Consider the following 22,920-nt stretch of genomic DNA (forward strand, 5'->3'; position numbering starts at 1 on the left):
TATTTAGGACACAGTTATTCTCTGAAACCTCTACTCTGAAGGAAGGACCAAACACAGTGTGATTCTTTCAGGGACTTCCACTTGTGGCTTCTTTTCACATGGGTATGTTTGCTGTGAGAACCAGTCTCCTCATCTCTAACAACAGAAGTAAGGGAGGCATACGGGTGGAGAGAATGGTCTTTGAGGTTCACCTCTAGCCAGAACCTTCTGCTGGAGAGAAGGCACTTAGAAAACACACCCTACCTGGACACCCTGGCCCAAGGCTCACAGGGAAACAAGCCTACCAGAAAACTGTAGTCTTTATGCTAGAAAATAAACAAGAGACACAGCCACGCAGACACTGTCTTGCATTTATTCACACAGAGGAATTAAGAATCCGTACAAATAATGAACATTGCTTTAAATACAAATAAATAGCTCTGGTTTCTAAAGGAAACAACTCTAGATAATTCAAAGTTATGTATTTTCTAAGTTCCTATTAAAAATAGACTATTTTGCATTAAGTAAGTCCTACTCCACCATAACCCTTTGAGGACGTTAAGGATAAAATGGTGAATTCTGTAATCTAAGAAGTCACCAGAAAAATGGGAGATGATGGTCCCACCTCTCTGAACTATCCCCCGAATGGAAGGAGAGTTACTTGCATCGCAGACAGAGCTAATAAATGCAGAAAGTATTTAATATCTAAAGATATCTAAAAAGATTGACCTTGGGGAAGGGGATGAGAGTTTTCTCTGAACCAGTTCTATGAACTTTGAAACCTCACTATGCTCAAGATTTGGTTCAAGTGTCATAAACTCACCTATGCTCACAGGAAGACTTGAATTCCTAGAATGAAAGCTTCCTGTTGCTAAGGCCGAGGATGGTAATGCATCTGTCATCACTAGGGATTAAGACCATTTACCTGGTAAAGATGCAAAGGTGCCGCCCAATGCAACAGTCCCATCAACCCGGCACCAAGAGGACCAAAACCGCTGACAGAAACACACTCCCAGATCCATTCGTTTATTTTTCTCTCTCCGTTGTTGCATTTAAAATAAACTGGGAAAACCTACCCGAGCCAGAGAGTATGTTTTACAAAGGAAGAATCATTTTAAAGTCATGCGGTCTTTCCAGCCTTTAAGAACGACACAAATCATGAGCTCATTGCAATCTTGATGCCAGAGCAGGGCCTGCTCTGCGGACTTCCTGCGTCCACCGCGTGTCCCCTCCTCACCCGGCACAAGACAGTTCAATTTCTCCTACTCAGACCCCTACATAATTATTAATAAATAGTATCCTTGACAGAGATCGATATAGCAATGTTTAGATTTTCAGAGAAAGTTTGCTTTCCTATTTAGACTGACCATGATACAATTCCAAATAGAACATACTCATGCTATAAAAAACAATCTCATGCAATATGCGCAATTGTAAAAGTCCCACGTTAATAACAACATTTGGCATGTAGAAGGCAGAATTATTTAGATTTTTAAAAAATGATCACTCAAGAGTCAAAGCTGGGTTTCCGAACAGAATTCGTTGTGGTATCAAATGCTGGATCTGATTCTACGGTTTTGTTGACGCGAACAACTTAAAGATGTACACCGTGTTTTCCTAACAAGATTTTGAAACAAGAACCATAATTCTTAAACAGATTACCACAACTTTTGTTCAAAGAATCGGCTCCCTTTTGCCAAGAACTTTTTCTTTTTTAGTCTAGTTGGAGGGATGGATTTCCATAATAAATTCTGGAACAACGGTTCTCAACATGATTCAGAGTTTCTCACTTTCCTCCCTCTCTCTTACTTTTTCTTTATCTTGTAAGGACATTTGAGCATAGAAAAATGCTCCACTTTTTTTTTTTTTCTTCAAAAAGATTGATGTTAATAGATTTAGTTTCCGGATTTAAATGTTATTTTTTATGTCTGCCTTTCTCCCTGGCATACTATATAATGTTTCTGGAGTTACAAATCCAAACACACCAGCCAACTAGAGCATCCCAATGTTCCAATCACAATTTTGGATACAATCCTATTTATTCTGGATGACGCTCAATTCCACACATACTTCAGGGAAGAAACATCCATGAGAACATCCAAAAATGTTACGCTACCAAACATTAACAGTGATTGTCCTCTGTTGGGTAGTACCATTCACATCTACAAAGTACAAAGGCAGAGGATTTCAGGTGTGAAGACCAATTGGCTTTTGCTGCTACAATAATTCATAACCATCATCTTCGAGATTTCCAAGCTGTTCTAGAATAAGGAGTAGTCCTTTTTTTATCTGGAGGCTTAAAGTAGGAATAAACAGGTGCTGCTGGATACTCTGCGTCAGGATTTTCTGCCATCATTTTCAGCTTGGCTTCAATGGCTTTTATCTTAGCAGTGACACTAGAAAAAGGACAGCAGAGGATCAGAGCGGGCCTGAGTGCATTCTGAAAATACTCGCGTACTTTATCTTCCTTGTGTCTTTTTTGGCGGATCAGAGAAGCAACAAGATACTCAAATATGAATATGCGAATATTTCACATAAAACACACACACAATAACATTTTAAGAAAAAGATCAGGGCTGCCTCGGTGGCTTAGTCAGTTGAGTGTCCAACGATTTTGGCTCAAGTCACGCGTGATCTCGTGGTTTGTGAGTTCAAGCTGTGCGATGGGGCTCTACGCTGACAGTGTGGAGCCTGCTTGGGATTCTGTCCCCAATCCCCACCCCTCCTTCCCTCACATGCACTCTCTCTCTCAAAATAAAGAAATAAATGTTAAAAAACAAAAATAGAAACAGAAACGATCAAACCTGAACCATCTATTAAATTTTTACCAAAAACCCAGACACTGTTAGGAGTATATCACATATGGCTACATTTAATCTTCAGACACACACACTGTTTGACACTGTAGGGCCTGGCAGATAGTAGGCACTCAAATAATTCATAGAGAAATTGAAAGCAGGGTCTTGTATGAATGAATAAACAAAATGTGGTATTAGATCACATTTTGGAATATTATTCAGCTTTTAAAAGGAAGGGAATTCTGACATAATGCCACAACATGGATGAACCACGAGGACATTATGCTAAGTGAAATAAGCTTGTCACAAAAAGACAAATATGGGATGATTACACTTGTATAAGGTACTTAGACTAATCAAAATCAGAGGCAGAAAGTGGCACGGTGGTTTCCAGGAGCTTGGGGGAGGTGGGAATGGGAAGTTATTACTTGATGGATATAGGGTTTCAGTTCTACAAGATGAAAAGAATTATGGGGAATGATGGTGGTAATGGTTGTACAACATTACAAATGTATTTAGAATCACTGAATTGTACACTTCAAATGGTTTAGATGGTGGGGTGCCTGGGTGGTGCAGTCGGTTAAGTGTCTGACCCTTGGTTTCAGCTCAGGTTATGATCTCATGGTTTGTGAGTTCAAGCCCTGCAGCTCCGGCCTGGGATTCTCTTTCTCCCTTTCTCCCTCTCTCTCTGTCCCTCCTCTGCTGTCTCTCAAAATAAATAAACTTAAAAAAAAAAAAAAGTAGACCAAGACTAGGTCAAATAGAGTTAAAAAAAAAATGGTTAAGATGGTAAATGCTATTTTATATGCCTTTCACCATGGTTAAAAAAAAAAAAAAATTGGAAAAAAAATTCGTGTAAGGTCGAAAACATTATAAGGTGGGTTATACTCATTTTGCAGATGAAAAAACTGAGGCACAGAAAGGTTAACTTGCCCAATATTCTTTAGCTAGTAAGCAGTAGAGATTTGAACACAATTGGATTCAAGAGCCCATGCTATTAACTACCACATTGTACCATTTTTTGAATCACTGAGTAATAATGGAAGAAACACCTTGGAAATCCTACAAAATCTCTTTTTACTAATAAATGTGTGTTTATAAATTCAATCATTTATGGAGTTACAATGAGCCAGGCACTGTGCCCAGAGTTTTACTGATATTGTGTCTAATCCTTGTGATAACATCCATGTTTTATAGATAAAGAAATGCAGGGAGGTAGTAACTTGCCCAGGGGTCACACAGCTAACAGACTGCACGGCCAGGATTCAAACCCAGTTTGTTATCACCCAAACCCCTGCTCCTTCCTCTCCATCAGGTTGGGAGCTGCACAGCCCTGTATCAGAGAGAAGGCGTGAGGAGACACTGCCCACGTTGGGAGGAATTCTCTTTGATGGAGGTCATTGCCATCCCTGGACCAGAATGCAAAGCACTCAGGCAGTGGATATTCTATGACCCCTGGTTTCCTTTCCATTTGCAAAGCGGTCAGTGATCTATAGTCAGGGAGACAGAAACCTGGAAGGGGATGTATACAATGGTCTTTCAGAAATCCTCAAAAAGTGTACATCTGCTCCTATATACTCATAACTTTACATGGTCAATGTAAAATTAAAACCCTAGGTTACAATAAAAAAGAACACCAAGGTATTACCAAGATGCATTCCAGCACCTTCTCCTCTCCATTAGTGGGATAGCCAGCTGTTTGTTCAGTAGGAGTCATCAAAAAGCAACCTTCTCTAATTAGGTATAGATGTTAATAGAAAGATGTAAGCTGAGGTTCTCTGGATAACAAAATAAATGGAAAACACTAGGCTGTTTAGTATAGACACAAACACTGAAAATAAAATTAAAGACATGCTCATTGTAACAGAGGACAGCAGACATTAATGCAGTGGTCTCCTCCCAACAGGAGTTAGATTTATAAAAACCTCCATGAAAACTGAGTTGTGATCATGGAGATTCAAACTTTATGGGGAAAATGGCATAGTGGATAGGGTTCCCAGTGAACCTACAAGAGTCATCATACTTTTTCTTTTTTTTTTTAATTTCTGGGAGCACAAAATAGTAAAAGAGGACAAAATTAAGAAATATCAATTATATTAACTATTATATTTAATATTTGTCATCGACATATTAAATATATTAAATGTTATAATATAAAAAATATAATTTACCAAATATTAAGTATTAAATATTTTAAGTGTAGTAATATTGTAAATATATAAAGCAATGACATTAAATTAGTAACTATAAAATTAACTTACTGAATTTTGAAGTCCAGTAGACCTAGCTTTGACTCTGGAATCTGTTATTTGCTACCTGTGCCATCTTGACCAAGATATTTTACGTTGCTGAGTGTCAGTTTCCTCCGAAATAAAATGAGTGTTACAGTATTTTTACTGGCATTTTTATAATTAAGTGACATATGGCATGTGAAGTGTTCAGCACAGTGCCTGCTTTATAGTAAACTCAATAAATCCTGGCTATTGTTATTGTTAAAATTTCTCCCCAGGCTATAATGCAGGGGAAAAAAAACAACAAAAAAAACCCAAACAACAAAACCCCTCTACTTCTGCTCAACCATCCACTTAACTTCCCCTTTCTCCACCCAACTCTTCATTCCTTCTGTTTTGAATTAACTCCAAAGAAGTAACTGACAGTTTGTGCACACTAGAACCAACACAGCTACAGTCGCTGAAGTGGCCCAGAGAATGAAGGAGCTGCACACTAACACTCTGCAGAAAGGAATTCACGGCTGGGGAGGAATTAGCATACGTATAATGACAAAGCCAGCAAGACTCAAGCCCTCATTAAAATGCTTGTTTTCAGCTTAAGGACTGTCTGACCGTGCCTGCGTATTCCTGCGCCAAGCACAATGGCTGGTACGCGGCAGGTATACGCAGCTGTTTTTGAGTGAATGAATTCTGTAAGTCCGTGATCTTGGGGGTATGGAGGGAGAGGCTATTACGCGTTCTAGAGATTAACTGAACACATCTCTCAAAATGTCAGAAGTTGACAGGTTCTGTTACAAACTAAGAGTCTAAAGGTCCACTGAAGTACGAATGAAGGCTTGGAACGAAGCAGTGGCTCACGCTCTCGAATTCTCATTTGTGTCCTTCTATCGCACCCCATCTTACCTCAGGTTAGACTGAGTGGGCTCAGTGCTGGAGGACGGCTCAAGACTGATAGGAAGGATCTTATCATTCTTGTTATGATCATATCTCTGAAAGAAAAAGGGAAATCACTTCACTTGAACAAAAACCAGCCCTTTACTATAGTGCATAAGTTCAAAAACTCCAACCCCATCAGTGTACCGTTGGCATATTTCTAGACAATCTTCGGACTGCTTTACATTTAGAACCTATGCAAAACTCCACACAGGTTTGGCCTAAAAGCTACAAATTTAGAAAAAGAAGTTTAAAAGAAGCTTCCTATCTCGCCACTAGTCTGCCTTATTTGGTAGGGAAAGAACTTCAACTTTCAAATTCACAGATGGTACAAATACACAATAGGAGTCCCCTCTTACATCCTCTTACAGTATTTATTTTGCTTTACTCAAAACACTTTAAAATTTTGCTAGATTTCTGCCAAGTACCAAGCATAACATTCAACTCTCAACAGGTCTGAGTGGAGAAGAAAAGTAGCAATAAAAGCTTCCAGCCATGGATACAGAAAACATCCTATAGCAAAAGAATAGTTTAATTTGATGTCAGATAATTATACACCCTTGTAAAAAGTAAATTAAATATTAAAGAGCAATCAGGCCCTCTGGTCAAAGACTTATAGGAGAGGAGAACTGCAAGGCACAGAGATTCTTAAACGAAAGATGGGAACAGAGGATGATTTCTCTTGCGTGTCTTTTCAATGAGACACAGAATGAGAAAATGACAGCCAGTCTGGCAAATGAGACTTGATTTTCTTTTGAGTAAAAAAGCATTTGGTAATTCTCCCCGTTGTTTCTATGTTTAAGGCAATGTGTCCTAGAAATTGAGAAGGCTCTGTGATTACCTGAGATACTCAGAAGGATACAAAGTGTTGGAGCTCTGTTTTTCAGTCTGGACATCCAGCTCCAAAGTTTAATTTCTGTGACTCTTTACTGGGAAGCTTGATGGGTAGGGGGCCTCTGATCAAAAGCCGTGCTCCTATAGCTAAAGACTGGAGCTCTAATTTTAACCGCTACGGATCTTGTTGCAGGCAGGTCTGTAAACACCCCACCACGAAGGAAGCAACTCAACTCTTGGGATTGCTCTGGTCCACATCCTTCTCTACCTTTGTGGCAGGTAACACAGAATGCCATTCTTTTTTTTTCTTTTCTTTTTTTTTTTTTAATGGTAATTATCTTTTCCAGTGCATTTTTCCAAGAGACCAACTATAAAGATGAACAAGGCCATTTGCCACTTCTAGGGCCTTGGAGACAATTCAGACCCTGCAAAGTCCCACAAATAACTCTCAAACTCTCTGGAGTGATGAGATGCCAGGAATTTAAGCACTCATACAAACTACCCATTTCTCAAGCATTTAGAATAAACATATTCAAACTCTCCACAGAATGGAGAGGCTGGGAACAGTCTAATAATGCCTAAAGCAACTAATTTTAAAAATAAATGCATTTTTTCCTCCAAAGAACAACCCCCACCAAAAACATGATAGAGGTCTGAGTATACACATCAGCCACATGGAAAAATCAATCAAAAACAGAATCTGTGGGTATGTGGAGAGAAACAATGAAGGAACTTAATCCCTCCTGAGATGTTTCTCAAAAGAAAAATCTGGCAACACACATGGTAAGTACAAGTAGGAGACCAAAGTATGCCTGCTCCAGATGTGAAGAGGCTGGGATGCAAACGGGTAAGTGGACAACGGTCTTTTGGAAAACTCCTTAGGGTGAGCTTGGTGTGGTCTTTCTAGCCCAGCAGGCTTACCTTGACTTGAGCATGTGCCCATCGCACCACCAGCTTCTTAGACAGAGCCAGCTTGCCATTGAGACACTGGATGGCTTGTTCCGCTTCCTGTGCAGGAAAGGGACAGATGTTAGTCAAAAATTCATGTGCCTCATAGGGCCTCACCAGCTTTGAAGGCTGTGATTCCAACCGGACTGCTTCTGATAAACAACTGGCAAAGGATTTGCAATTTAAATAAATTAAAAAAAAAAAAAAAAGGCACGATAGCAGAAAGGGTGTGAGTTTTATAAAGTTGGTCAAACAGAAACGCCAATCCTGGCTCTGCCAATTACTGGCAGTGGGATAGCTGGCAGGTCCCTCCCTTAAGCTCTGTGAATATTAGCTTCTTCATCTCTAAAACATGGACACTACTACTTGTTCCTCACTGGTTGGAGGCAGGAGGAAGAGTGCATGTAAAGAAAGCATGGATGGGGCGCCTGGGTGGCGCAGTCGGTTAAGCGTCCGACTTCAGCCAGGTCACGATCTCGCGGTCCGTGAGTTCGAGCCCCGCGTCGGGCTCTGGGCTGATGGCTCGGAGCCTGGAGCCTGTTTCCGATTCTGAGTCTCCCTCTCTCTCTGCCCCTCCCCGGTTCGTGCTCTGTCTCTCTCTGTCCCAAAAATAAATAAAAAACGTTGAAAAAAAAAATTTTTAAATAAAAAAAAAAAGTAAGTAAACAAATAAATGCAATAAAATGTTCAGCAGATACACATCAGATAATGTATGGAGAAGGCATTTACTTATTTAAAAATAAGTTATTGGGGCGCCTGGGTGGCGCAGTCGGTTAAGCGTCCGACTTCAGCCAGGTCACGATCTCGCGGTCCGTGAGTTCGAGCCCCGCGTCGGGCTCTGGGCTGATGGCTCGGAGCCTGGAGCCTGTTTCCGATTCTGTGTCTCCCTCTCTCTCTGCCCCTCCCCGGTTCATGCTCTGTCTCTCTCTGTCCCAAAAATAAATAAATGTTGAAGAAAGCATGGAGCACATGGTAAGCACTCAACCACTGTCAGCGCGTTGTTCTTATCAGGGGATACCTTTCTATACACTTCTGTCTGCGAGGACCCACTGTGCTAGGAAATCTACCGGAACTATACCCCAGACGAGGGCTTACACTCCCTGGATCCAAAGTGAGAAACAGTAATGGCTTCAAAGGATACGGGAGTGAAGGAAACTAGGCCGGAAAAAGCAGGAGTGAGTCAAAGAGCCTGTGAGCAAGGTATTTGTGTGAGCCAATCTATGCACCTGGTTTTGGGAGCCAAAAGTTCCCTGACCCTTTCCCCATCAGATACGGGAGAAACAAAGTTAAAAGGAATTCCTGAAGCTGGATTAAGAGTCACTCTAGGACATTCCCAGGAAGCCTGGTCGTACTTTTCCATCCTGCCAAACCTTCTCTGCCCCATTTGTATCCCTGAGGCATTCAGCCAAGTGTAACCCACATCTACCAGGGGGTGAAGAAGCTCTTAAGGAACCGGAGCAGGAACAAGAGTGGATCTGACACTGCAGTGTAATACCACCAGGCATTCCAGTCTGGTTTTACTGGTGATTCTCTTGTTCCTCCAGAGCTCGCCAGCATGACAGTCAACAAACACCTGAGTGTTCACTATGTGTCAGCCATTGGACAGTCACTGACATCCTCGCTTACCAGTTAGAGAGACAGATAAGAGACATTTTATTCTCCTTTTTAGTTTCATCTAGGGAATTAGAATTCACATGGCATTCTCTATTAATTCTGCAGCATCGGCAGTAGTAAGGAGATAAATGTTTTAAAAATGCCAGCAAGGAGATAAATTTTTTAAAAATCTTTGTATGTCATTTCAAAGTTTGTGTATTCAACAATATTAAATGCCAACTGTATTTTCCTATGTACCCTCATCTATTCTCTCAACTACCTGTAAGCAAAGGAGGGTATTTTTAATCCCCATTTTTAAATGAAAACTGAGCCAAAAGAGGTCAAGAGACTTGCCCAAAGTTCATAAATAAAAGAGCCAGCAATAGAAGCTAGGCTTTGTAATTTGTAGTCCAGTGTTTTAAAACCACCATCTATCCCCACCATGACCACTGATTTTAATTGTCTGTAAGAATGCTCATCACACTCTATCATTAAGGAAGAATAAAGTATTTAAAAATGCTAACCATACGCAGCATTTTTTTCACTTCCCTCATTTAGAATAGCAATGTATCTCTTAGTGCCTGTCTCATTTGCAAAAGTTAGAGGAGATGGAAAGCACCCCCAGCACCGATAAGGACAAATGACACTCTCATATAGTCTCAGAGCGTACGGATACATCATTGCTTGAAGGCAACTGGCAGTCGTATCAAGAAAAAATATGCGTGGCCTTTGTTGATAGCATTCAGTTTCCATGTATACAGTAAACGTGAAAATAACTAGAGGTATGAAGATATTCACTAGCATACTGTTTACACTTGTGAATCACTGGGGACAACCTAAACAGCTAATAACTGGGGATTAGTCAAATAACTTATCATACACTCCTACGATGAGATACTGTGTGGTCATCAAAAATGATGTTGAGTTACATACAACAAAATATATAAACATTAAAGATCTACATCAGTGAATTTTTAAAAAATTTTTTTTTAACGTTTATTTTTGAGACAGAGAGAGACAGAGCATGAACGGGGGAGGGTCACAGAGAGAGGGAGACACAGAATCTGAAACAGGCTCCAGGCTCTGAGCTGTCAGCACAGAGCCCGACGCGGGGCTCGAACCCACGGACCGTGAGATCATGACCTGAGCCGAAGTCGGACGCTTAACTGACCGAGCCACCCAGGCACCCCTACATCAGTGAATTTTTACATATAAACAGCCACACTGGTGAAACCACAGTATCATGATACAGAATGTTTTCTGGATGTGTAGTAGAGGACAGAAAATTTTTAATAGACTTTGAGCGGTAAACAGGACGATATGACCTTATTTGAGTGCTCTAAGCTCTATACGTGTGTATGCATGTATGAATGTAATGAAAGAAGAGACTAGAAAGATCTAAATAGTAACAAGAAAACTAAATATTAACCAGACTAAATATTAACAAGAATTATTTCTGGGTACTGGGCTGATAAGGGAAGTCACGTCATCTATATTTTCATCTGTAATTAATATGTACTACTTTTATAACAAGAAAAACATCCAAATACAGTATTATTGAAACAATAACCAGGCAATGTCCTTCCATATGGCTACTAAAGTTATAGAGAATACTAACCAGTATCTCTGTATTTAATAACGTTCAAATTCAATTTCTTTATCAAGCCATGTCCACTTAAAGGATACAATTTTACTGCAAGAAGATACATGTGTATATCATGCTCTCTTCCTCCATATATATTCAAATCTGTACGCATTTGTTCTGAGACACTGAGAAGAAGGGTACATTTTTAAGAAATCAAAATAAAAGAGTTTGTGGGTGGCTCACCACACAGAGGGAGGGCTTCTGCACCACGGGGCAAAACTATTGAAAGAAAAGGAGGCTTTGTTGGCCTGCCACTAAAGGAACAAACAAACCAGAACAGGGAGGAGGATGTCCATTTGCTTAATGTGGGCACCCCAAAGCATCTGGTCAGAAAAGTAGGTCAGCCGCCTCAGACCGCGAGCCTGGGGAGGGTCGATTTTGAAAGCCGTTCACCCGTTCGTTTACCGAGGGTCTCCTTTAGGACTCAGGGCGAGGCACAGAGGGGTGAGTCCAACACGGCTCTTGCCCACAAGGCACCGTGACTTGTGCTCGGGGAGAGAGGACTAAGTAAGGAGGAGAGTATGGGAAGCACCGTGAAAGGGGAGAGGTTTCATTACCTGCTTAGTTTCGAAGTTGACAAAACAGTACCCTCGAGGCTGTCCCTCCAAAGCACCAGACTTGTGAAAGAGGAAGTCAAACTGCTTCACTGTGCCAAACTTCTGGAGGAGCTTGAGGAGGTGGTATCTGTAGAGAAAGGACAGCCCATGAGTACACTGGGAACTTGGATGGCCACTCTGGCTGAAGTGGGAGATAAAAGCAGGAGATGATTTACCCCAGGATAAAATCTTGCCCCCCCCCCCGCCCCCCCTGCCTTCTCCCAAACTGCTGTGTTAGTTTATTTGGCAAACAGACTTGTTTGCCTCTATTTGGAATGGGAACTAGAATTGTCATGGCTAAGCGTCTGTCCAGCACAAAAATACCAAACAAAAAACCACACCTAACAAACAGCTGTCTGGCCCAGAAGCACCATTTGTTTTTCTTTTGGAGAAAAGCTCAAAAATAGTGTCGATCTATTTATTTTTAATCTCTTGGCAATGAACTAGCGTTTGTGAATAACTACAACTCCATCAGGAACACATACCCACACTCCAAAAGCCAAAGCCTACCTTATCTCAAAAATAAATAAAGTAACACACATTCACACAAACAAAAAAACAACTTTGGAAGACTTCTGTAATAGATTCCATAATTAATCATTAGCCCTGAATTGCACTCGTGAGAAACTCTGCCAAAAACCAAACCACAGCTAGCGGCACTTCCATACGTGCCTGTGAGTTTCAATCCCTGACGTGACTGAACGTTAGGGACAATGTGGAACCACAGTGTGACCGAGGCTGGTCTCATACAGGGCAGGAGAACCTGGCCAGTTCTATAAATCACCCAGCTGTGGATAACTAATCAACCTCAGTTGTTTTCACACAGTTTATACCTTGGAGCACGGCCGATTAAAGAGTATTGATGGCCCAGGAAGACATTTTTTCCTGGTAGGAGGTTCACCCCAAGCTCTTGCTTGCCATTGTGCCCCTCATCCTCTTCTTAGATTCCTTTCTCTAACACTTATTTGGTTTCTATAGAGCTTTTAAGTTATTCAAACAGATGTGGCCTTAACAGGTTGCTGTGGCCAATCTCAATTCCGACTTCCTGTCATCTGATGTAAGGGTGAGACAAACCAACAGCTCTCCCGTTTCCTTTTCCTTTGGCCTTCCTCCTGGCATCCTCCACACTATTCAAATGGAGTCAAGGCTTTCTCTAAACAATGCTGTCCCTGTGATACTAAAAAGGTATCAGCCCACATGCTAAATCTGTTATTACTGGGAATTCTACCCCACAGGGAGTCAGTAGAGCTGTCGTTACAGCCACATTTATATGCACATTGTTTTCTAGGAGAAACTCATCAAGATTTTACTCTTGAGTAACAATCTCCTTTGGGAGGCAGAAAGATATGAAGGGGATCATAAGCTCTACATACTAAATTTGATACTAATGTACATCAACAAGCAAGCCCATTATCCTGGATCAGGTCCTGACACAATGGAGCAAGAAAGACATAATACAGGTCTTGCACTGGGGCAGGATGCAAGGATCCCAAGGCATACTGTGAACATTAATCTGGTCTTTAGACCTGTTTTGAAAGGGAAAGCAATTGTAACTCCCTAGTTTCCAAATTCTCAGCTCCCATCAGGAGACCTCAACTGCTAGGGAGGATGTCGGCGTGGATTCTCCAGAGGAAAAGGGAGACACCTCAAGTACAGATTTCTGGTTTTACTTGATTTTTGAGTAGGGGTACAACAAGGGTGAGCCTCTCAAATGTGCAGACAGATATGGGCTGGAAGAGTCTCCCCTGGGTCTTTTTTTTTTTTTAACTTAGTTTTTATTTTTTTAAGTAATCTCTATGCCCAGTGTAGGGCTCAGACTCGCAACCCCAAGATCAAGAGTCTCATGCTCCACCGACTGAGCCAGCCAAGCACCCTTCCCCTGAGTCTTTAACTCACAGCTGCATCTTCCACTTAATATACTCATTCAAACCTCAACACTGTGCCAGTTGCCATGAATGGTGGGTCAAACCCATTTTTCTAAAAAACAATCTAAGGGCTGCTGTGGGCCGGTCATCTTTTCATCAGCTCCATTCTGCTTAAAAGCAGGAAGGTAAGGCGATCGGCATTTCCTAGGAAATGAATTTTAATTTACTCAGAAAAAAAAAAAAAAGCCAACAGATTACTCTTTGAAAAGCTAACAAATACGTTCTGCCCGAGAAGTGCGACCTTAAGATTCCAGGAACATCTGCTTAGGTCTGTGTCTTTCAACTTCTCCAGGATTTCTTTCCTTGTTTGATAATTTCTTGAAATTATCGGAACACCGAAACAAAAGGAATGAAATGTTTACTATTTTGCTTCCTGGAGATGGGGACTGTGAGCTCTGATAGTGAAAAAAAGCCTGAAGAGTCTTGCTTTCACATCTGCAAGCACTTTCACGTGCTGCTGAAGTATGGGAGGGCTCACGACTCATCAGAGCCTTGCTTCACTTCATGAAATGTGGGGCCCTGCAACTTTCAGGAGCTAGTACACCAGTCCCAACATATTTCTGCAACTTAGTGTTTTCCGTAATGGTCTTGAAAATGGCCTTCCTGCCTAGTGGCACAGAAGTAATTAGTCTACACAAATGTTAAAATAGACACCTAGACACCTACTACTTGTCAAAGACCGTAGTAGGCACTTGAACCATCCAGATGAATACAACCAGGTCCTGGCCTTCAAGGACCTCACATTCTGGTTAGAAGATAGAGATATGCAATCAAAAAACTGCAAAATGCTATGATACTTGCACACAGACGTATGTACATGAGCACACAAAGAGGCCCAACTGTGCAGGAACATGGTGGTTACTGAATATTATGTGCAAAGAAATAAAGGCGAAAGGGAATCTGCTTCTTTGGAAGAGAGTAAGAGTAGGGCAGTTAAGAGATGAGCTGAAAGGCAGGCAGGGGACAGACTGTGAAGGATGTTGATGTTCTTAGTGAGGGAATTTTAATTTGATGCTGTAGGCAATGGGAAGCCAATGAAATGATATTTAAGACTGTTTTAAATGCATAATTTGTTTTAGAGAAAATTTTCTTTAAAACTTATAGAAATTACTATTTGCTGGGTCTTTATGTTCTATGCTATTAAATAGTATCACTGTGTTTCAAATTTAAGTAGCAAACAGTAAATAAAGGCTGATTCGTGCAAACCAAGGCATTAAAAGAAAAGCATGAATCATGAAGGAAAAACAAGAATTAGCTGAGAAACACAGGTTTCTTTAGGGTTAAACACACATTCATGCGTGTACTCCCCTCTCGCATTCCAGTTCACCTCTTAAAGTCGGCCTCAGAAGGACACTTCCACCTGGATGTCTCTCCGCTGCTTTTAAGTTTACTTAGTATAACCCAGAATGACCTCCCCTCCAAACCTGATACCCTTTCCAGCTAGTCCACCAGTCAGTGTGGACATGATTCTCCATTTCTTAGGCAAGAAACATCAGGGTCATCTTCAACTCCTGTTCCCCTTCCATCCATCACGTTCTTCATCTCTCAGACTCACCTAGTGGCTTCCAAGTTCACGGTCTCTACCTGGGTGACAGATTGGCCTAGTTTCTGGCAGTCTTTCCTAGCTAATCTTCGGCATCAGTCTTTGCTCCTCCAACCCACTCTGCATACTGACGTCTCATTTCTCCACTAAAACATCACTTTCATGTTGTCAGCACCCTGCTTAACACCCCCAATAAGTCTCTTCTACAACAAATTCATACTTCTTGTCTGAGTCAATTTTAAAGACCCTGTATGCATCTGATAGAACTCCATCTATCCCACTGCTGCTTTCACCCTCATTTAGTATTCAACCTTCCTTTAGTCAAAAAGGTCCTCCTGATAGTCTGCTCACACATTCTTTCTTATTTCCACTTACACCTTCCATTTAGAATGCTCCTTCTTGTACAATTTTTGCTGGCTTTGTTTCTTCTCATATTTCTCCTCATGAATTACGTGGTGGCTATTGATTTGACTTTCTATGCAAAACATTTAATATTTGAAAAAGAAAGCCTGGATTAATCCTTTCACAGGAAACCACAGTGTGGAAAATAGATAATGTCTAAGGACATTAACTTTTTTGGCTTCTCTGTTGCAGGCACTAGCAACGATATTTGGAAGTACTGTTTTTACCCTATGGTTAGACTGGGTCCCACGACAATTTAAAAGAAGTCCTTATATTTTAAAATTTAGAATAGGACACTTTAGGCTATGCTTGTTCAGTTAAATGGACTATTAGAATATCTGAGCAAGGAGCACTAAATTAGGTGATGGGAAATTAGTCCATGGCTAACTATTTCAGTATACTGAGTCACCTCACTTAACTCTTCCCGTCCTATAAAACAGGGAAAATATTATCTTTCTCCTTGCCTCACAAGGTTGTCATGAGCTTAAATAAGAGGAATACAATATTAGAGCCAGAAAAAATGTTCACCCCGTTAGTTGAACATTCTCACTTTGTAGGTGAGAAATATGAGGTGTAATGAAGTTGGGAGGAATCAGAATAATGGAACCTGCTACCTCCACAAATCATACGTCATCATTCCCTTAAATCTAAATTCTACGACCTATTTAGTCATACAGATATTCTTGGCAGCTAGCATAGCCAAGAATGCTATGGGGAGTACTGCAACCACAAAGTACTGAACACAAACCAATGTGAAGCAGGATATCAGAGTGCTAGACAGTCAGTAAGCAGTACACATTCCTCTCAGAGGAGACTGATGGGCGTCCCATGTAACTTGATCAGGACTCAGATTAGTAATAAGCACATACACATAAGATGACTCGAATTAATTATCAAAAAAACTGAAAAATTGAGTGGAAAAGTCTTTTTTTTTTTTTAAACTGTCTCTGTTACCATTCATCACAGTAAATATACACTATAAATTGTCTTCTAACAAGAGGTGAGAGGCCATTTGTATAAGAGGGGCATTCAAATCAGTTTATAAGAGATCAGGAAGAGGGATGGTAAAGAGCAGGGGTATGTACAGGAAAGAGATAAGAGTGTGTTGAAAAGGGAAACAGCAGGAACTAGCAGCAATTTGTGGGTGGGGTTTAATTATGAAAACTGGAGGACGCTCTGCAAACTTCTCTCAAGAATCATTAGTTTATTTTTTTTCCTTGTTTAATTTTTTATTAAAATTTAGTTATTTTGAGAGAGGAGAGAGTGAGCGAGCACATGTGCAAGTTGCGGGGTTTGGGGGGGCAGGGAGAGAGAGAATCCTAAGCAGGCTCCCACTGTCAGCGCAGAGCCTGGCGTGGGGCTAAATCCCACTAACTGTGAGATCATGATCTGAGCCAAGATGGAGTTGGGACGCTCAGCTGACTGAGCCACCCAGTTGCCCCATGAGTCATTAGAAGTTTAAAGATCTAGATTCAAATCCCTTCTGAGATTGAACTATAAGCCAGGCACCCATATTCACGTAAGATACAACATGCAATCCTACAATGCCTGGAAATGACTGTATTTTAATAATTCATGTAGGCCCATCATTACCCACCTTGAGAGGAACAGGATCTAGAAGTTTATGTAACTCAAAAACTTGGAAGGAAATCACACATTTCCATAAGACCTACCTTACTAACATGCTAGGTTTCTTTGCTATAATTAAGTAAATTAAATGAGATAACGCTCAGCGTTTCATGCTGACCACAGCTACGACTGTCATATCTTTAAAAAGAAATTTATTATTATTTAACCAGTGTGTTTGGCAGAGAAAATGTTTTGAGATAAGGAATCCATAGAAGAAAAACAATAGCAGGTGACAGAGAAGTGGGGAAGCCACAGGTAGGCCCCGCAAAGCCCTGATCTGCAGCTCAGTCCATGATGTCCACCTTTGGCCTGACATAAAAGGGGCAGAGATACCAGTGGGAAAGTTTTGATTCAATGTTTCTGTTAATGCTCTAACAGAAGAAAACATGGATATACTCTTAACTTCTGACATAAACTGAGGTGGTAGATGCCCATTTGAACTTTCCTATCAAGCAGCAGGACACAATCAGAACAAGAGTCTCATTACGGTGAGTTGCAGCCAAAACAACGAACAGTGTTTCCATGTTCCGATTTCCATTCAGAGAAGCAGACGTGGGAATGGAAACCACTCTGGGGAGCAACCCCTCACAGCCTGGCTTTTATTTTTTTTTTTTTATTTATTTTTTTTTTAAATTATTTTTTTTTTCCAACGTTTATTTATTTTTGGGACAGAGAGAGACAGAGCATGAACGGGGGAGGGGCAGAGAGAGAGGGAGACACAGAATCGGAAACAGGCTCCAGGCTCCGAGCCATCAGCCCAGAGCCCGATGCGGGGCTCGAACTCACGGACCGTGAGATCGTGACCTGGCTGAAGTCAGACGCTTAACCGACTGCGCCACCCAGGCGCCCCACAGCCTGGCTTTTAGATGATGGAAACAGCTTCTCTGATCAACACTCATAATTGAGAGGCTGGGCTGATTCACACATTCATTCATCCTCAAAGCCATAAGCCATAAAGGGAACCAAAATAAATGCACAGTCCACAGTCCAGGGCCCCAGTGACCAAAGTAACATAATATGGGGACAACATATGTTAAAGGGCATAATTCCTAGAGGAACCTAAAGTTAATTTCATTTAGCTGATCTGAACGTCAGCAGAATTAAGAACTAAACTTTCTGTTACCATCCTGACCCATTAGTTCACATCCCTTTCCTCTCTCCCAGTCCCAATCCTATATACACCTCCTCTTATCCTAGACTCAAGTAAGCAGGTTCTCTTGTCTCCTCTCACCTTGCCTTTAACACTATTCCACAGGGACTGCCTTTTAGGACTGATGACATATTCCACGCCTGCTTTAAGCACCGATCCCACACAGCTGATCTATTCACTCCTTACCATCCTGCCACCAACTACAGCCCTGTACCTACTGAACAACTGGGGGAAGGAAACACCTCTTAATTCTCTCCTGCTAAGAAAGTACTTTCCACTATAATGGCCACAATGGAAAGAGTGGGGAGTCAGGACAATTTAATTAGTTGTGTTACCCCGGGCAAGGCACTTCTGTGTTTTGGATCTCAGTTTCCTCTACTGTAGGATAAGAGACCTGGGTCCTATCAGAGGTTTTCAAGTGTGCTCCATGGAGTCCTGTAACATGGAGTCCTCTAACTGACTGCCAAAGAAAGGGTGGCAGTTGCCAAAAGGCTTTGGGGGGACCTCTTCCCCACTTTAATCAGCACAGCTCTGAGCTTGTATTTTATAAACAGGTTCTGATTACTTTAAGACAAGGTTCCTCAGATTTAAAAAGTTTGAAAACTGCTTAGTGTGGTACTTGGCACAAATAGGCACTTGGCACACATTAGGCACCATACCATTTAGTGAATGAATGAAAACCAAAGGGGCTGACATGATTTCTAAGATGCCTTCCAGCTCTGACCTTCTATGGTTCCATGGCTGCTTAACATGAATTACAGCCAAGCGGTACCCTCTGCCCATTGGTGAAGGTACTGAGACGTCTGCTGGTTCCCTCATTTTGAGAAATAAAAGTATGCTGTGGCTTGATTCTAGAAAATAATGTCCTGTAGTCACTGGGTACAAGGATTCAAATTGGTGAAAAAAAAAAGAACATCTTTGGCAAGTAAGAAAAATGAAGTATATGTTTTATTTTTTTATTTTTTATTTTTTTTTTATTATTTAAAAAAAAAATTTTTTTTTAACGTTTATTTATTTTTTGGGGACAGAGAGAGACAGAGCATGAACGGGGGAGGGGCAGAGAGAGAGGGAGACACAGAATCAGAAACAGGCTCCAGGCTCTGAGCCATCAGCCCAGAGCCCAACGCGGGGCTCGAACTCACGGACCGCGAGATCGTGACCTGGCTGAAGTCGGACGCTTAACCGACTGCGCCACCCAGGCGCCCCGAAGTATATGTTTTAAAGAATACCCACGTCTGTGTTCTTGCAGAACAGTCCAAATATAAGAAAAATGTCAACATAACAGGTTAATAACAAAAGCATGTACCCTTCAAAGGTAATTAAAACATAAATAAAAGGGCGAAAATATATCCTACATCTCTTGAAAATTCTTCTGAACACCACCACTACAAACATCCCAGTTTTGTAGGCAACAAATTAAGATGACTTAGACTCACTCTGTGATCTTGGGGTCCAGGTTGCCAATCCATAACCGGTGCCCTTCCTGTAGGGAACCCTCTGAAAGGATGGATGCGTTCTCCAGGGGAAGAGTTTTGGTTTCTGCTTCCATCAATCTCTATGAAATACTAAAGAAAACGTGAACATTCAGGCAGGAGAGGAGCAGCAGTGTGTGAACAGGAGACTTCAAATTCAATTCAACAAACATTTATTCAAGGAGGGCAAGCCCTGGGCAGTTCTTCAAAGGCCTCAGTTATTCCACAACCAGGGCCCCAGCACCAGTTCCCTTGGGACAGCTCCTCTGGCAGCCAGAGTGCAAGAGCTTCCATTTAAGGTGAAAGGGGTGTGGTTCTGCATGCAGACACTAAAGTTTTCCTCTTTTGAAGCCAGAGGCCGACTGGGCGGGAGGCCAAAGTCTTTATTACTACATGATACTCCAGTTCAAAAACTGTCACCCAAAATAAGTCTTGGAAACCACCAGAAAGAGAGTCTTAATGGCACTGAGGGAGATGGGTGGGAAAGTGCAGTTATACGTCTCTTCCTCATGGATGAGGCAATACAGGAAATTTAAAGCTATAGATTTAGGAATCAGAACTGGGTTTGAAAGCAGGCTGTGTGACTTGGTGAATTGCCAGAACATTCTAGGCCTCTGTTCCCTCATATACACTATGAATGGAAATAACAGTTTTTATCTTACAGGGCTGTCGGGAAGACTAAAGATAATGCATGAAAAATCATTAAACACTGCATCAACAACAGTAAGCAATCAATCAATTGTTTGCTAGTATCATGTTTAATAGTTTGGAAGACACTCAGAGAAGAGACTAACTTCCTCCTAAGTCATTCCAGTTGCACGCTTACTAGCTGCGTAACCTTGTGCAAGGTACTTAGCCACTTGTGCCTCAGTTTCCTCATCTGAAAAGAGAATGACCCTTCACAAAAGTTGTGCAGATTCACTGAGTTAACACACTCAAAGCATTAAGAACAATGTATGGCACCTGAGGAGTTTTCAATGAATGTTAGCTTAAATTATCACTAGTCTTCGATCTGGAAAGGACTCATCTCACAACCAAAAAAGGAGGCTGAGGGTTATGATGGAGACAGTAGTGGCAAGAGAAAAAACGCTGGTGTCAGAAGACCTGGTTTCCAATTTTGGCATTTCCATTGGAAGTCACTTCTTTCTAAGCTTGTTTCCTCATCTCTACATATGAAACCTTGCCCTGCTTGTAACTTAAGGGTGCTGAGAAGGCCAAAAATGAGATGACAGATGTAAAGCAAAGCTTTAACAAATATATCATGTGGTAGAGAAAGAAAAAAAGGGCTGGGAAGATGGCAGGCTGTGCCAGACTTTACAACTCCTTGCTCTAGGAAACAGATACTATGTAACCCGAAGTGCCTCAGAGGATAGTGCTTGTAGGAAAGCAGGCTGTGTGACTTAAAAGGAAAGGTCTTAAAAACAGCAGATGACATACACTGATCACTGCCATTACCTCTTATTCATCTCAGCACAGCCCATGAAGTCTGGTACACAGTGGGCGCTAAGTTATTGTTAATAACATGTTTATCCAGCCCCTCACGTGAGGGTATCATTCTACCTTTCCCACTCACGTCTTCAATGTGTTCAACAAAGTGTGACAAGCAACTGCTAACTGCTAAGCCCATGGCTATGTGCTGAAAAAAGAGAAATGAATAAGCTTGTAGTTCTTGCTCTTACCTCCTGAGAGAAAGGTGAAACACACAGAAACAGAATCCTAGGAGTGGAAACAGACCAGGAGAAGCATTCTGTATTCTCTGTGCTTTCCTATCCTCCTATTTTCCTACAGATCATTCATTCATTCCAAAAAGAAAAACTGAGCTTCTATTTCTAGGCATTGTCTAGGACAAAGCAGTGACCAAATAAGCTCTCTGTGCTTGGAATGCTCATGGTTTGGAGGAGGGGCGGGACAACACAAACACAAGATAAATAAACAAGGTATAATTAGCGACAGAGCTGCAAACACAATTTAGCAAGGTGATCTGACATGGAGACTGGGGTTGGACTACTTCAGCATCAGTGGAGAGGGAAGTCCTCTCTAAAAGAGACAACATTTGCGATGACACTTCAATCATAGGACCTTCTCGGATTTTCTCATGTCTGAAAACAGGAATACCCACTACTACTTAATATGACAAAAGGGTAGCATGTTTTAGTGGCAAGAGTGTGGGATACGGGGCCGAAAGATCTGTATTCAAATCCTGGCTTTGGCACCCAGTTATTGTGTGACTTTAGCTAAGTGTCTTTCCAGAAAAGCTTTTCCTAAGAGTAGAGCCATAGCCACCTTTTCTTTCTGTATACTGCTCGTTCCACGTTATTTACTATTCTATTTTCTGTTTCCCTCACCAGAATGTAAGCTCCTGGAGGACCTTCCTATCCTGGACATAGTTCCATTCACAGCATTTAGTACACTGCCTGGTGCTCAATATTAACTGAATGAATGAACGGGGCTCCACTTGGAACCTCATTTTCTTCTTCCTTTCTAGAATGGGCACGATTATCCCTAACTCATGGGTCGTTGAGGGGTTTAAATAAGAGTATCTGTGACAGTTTAGCACTGGGCCTTTTGTAAAAGCGTAATAAGATCAAGATGTCATGCGACCATTAAAATCTTTTAGGTTTGCAATGGCGACAATCCCCTAGATTAACAGAGTTCACAAAAAACGCTTGTTACATCTATCCTCGCAGTCAAACTGCAGCCGCCTGGAAGGCAAGAATAATCCTACAGGGAATAAAGTCCAGAGAAGCAAAGCCACTTGTCCCTAAAGCTAAGGGTAATGGCAGGGTCAAGCCTGGAACCCCGGCTTCCCGATTCCTGGCCGCGAATTCCCAGATGCAATGGGTCATTTCTCGGATTGTTATTTCCGGGCTAGCGGCGGGACAATCCGGGGCGGGGCCTGAGAAGCCGTCTTGCTAGGGCAGCCTCCTCTACGAGCCCCTCGCGGGGTCGGTGCTCAGGTGCAGAGGCACCTCGCGGCGGGACTCACCTCGTGGCCTCGGCGTCGTCCCCTCGGCTCATGCCCCAGAAACAGGTCCCGACCCCGCAGCCCGACGGCCCTCCAGGCGCGTCCACCTCAACGTCGCCCGCTGCCAGGCCGTCGGTGACGCGCTACGCCTGCGCCGCCGCGCCGCTCCGTGACGTCATGGCGCCCGCGCCGCCGCCGTCTCCGCGGTCGCGTGTGTCTTTTCCTAGTAGCCTGGGCGATAGCTGGTGAGTGGCCTCTGCACGGCCTCGAGTCGCGC

General features: G+C 42.0%; 2 protein-coding genes across 9 annotated transcripts in view; one reads left to right on the forward strand and one right to left on the reverse strand.

The window, feature by feature from the left end:
• Positions 1-338: 338 nt before the first annotated feature.
• Positions 339-22,791, reverse strand: RBM18 (RNA binding motif protein 18). The gene is made up of 6 exons (XM_025927092.2): positions 22,665-22,791; positions 19,643-19,771; positions 11,519-11,645; positions 7,697-7,783; positions 5,912-5,997; positions 339-2,375 (listed from the first exon to the last, which is right to left on the reverse strand). The coding sequence occupies exons 2-6, from the start codon at positions 19,753-19,755 to the stop codon at positions 2,216-2,218; spliced, it is 573 nt and encodes a 190-aa protein (XP_025782877.1). The 5' UTR covers positions 19,756-19,771; positions 22,665-22,791; the 3' UTR covers positions 339-2,215.
• The window catches only part of MRRF (mitochondrial ribosome recycling factor), a 72,168-nt gene continuing 71,942 nt past the window's right edge, over positions 22,695-22,920 (forward strand). For all 8 annotated transcript variants that reach the window (XM_086683925.1, XM_086683924.1, XM_086683926.1 and 5 more), the window contains exon 1: positions 22,695-22,888. In XM_086683925.1, coding sequence (XP_086540051.1) covers positions 22,695-22,888 — 194 coding nt within the window. The remainder of the gene's footprint in view (positions 22,889-22,920) is intronic.

This window comes from Puma concolor, chromosome D4 (assembly GCF_028749965.1).
Source record: "Puma concolor isolate L17-30 chromosome D4, mPumCon1.1.hap2, whole genome shotgun sequence".
NCBI classification, from domain to species: domain Eukaryota; kingdom Metazoa; phylum Chordata; class Mammalia; order Carnivora; family Felidae; genus Puma; species Puma concolor.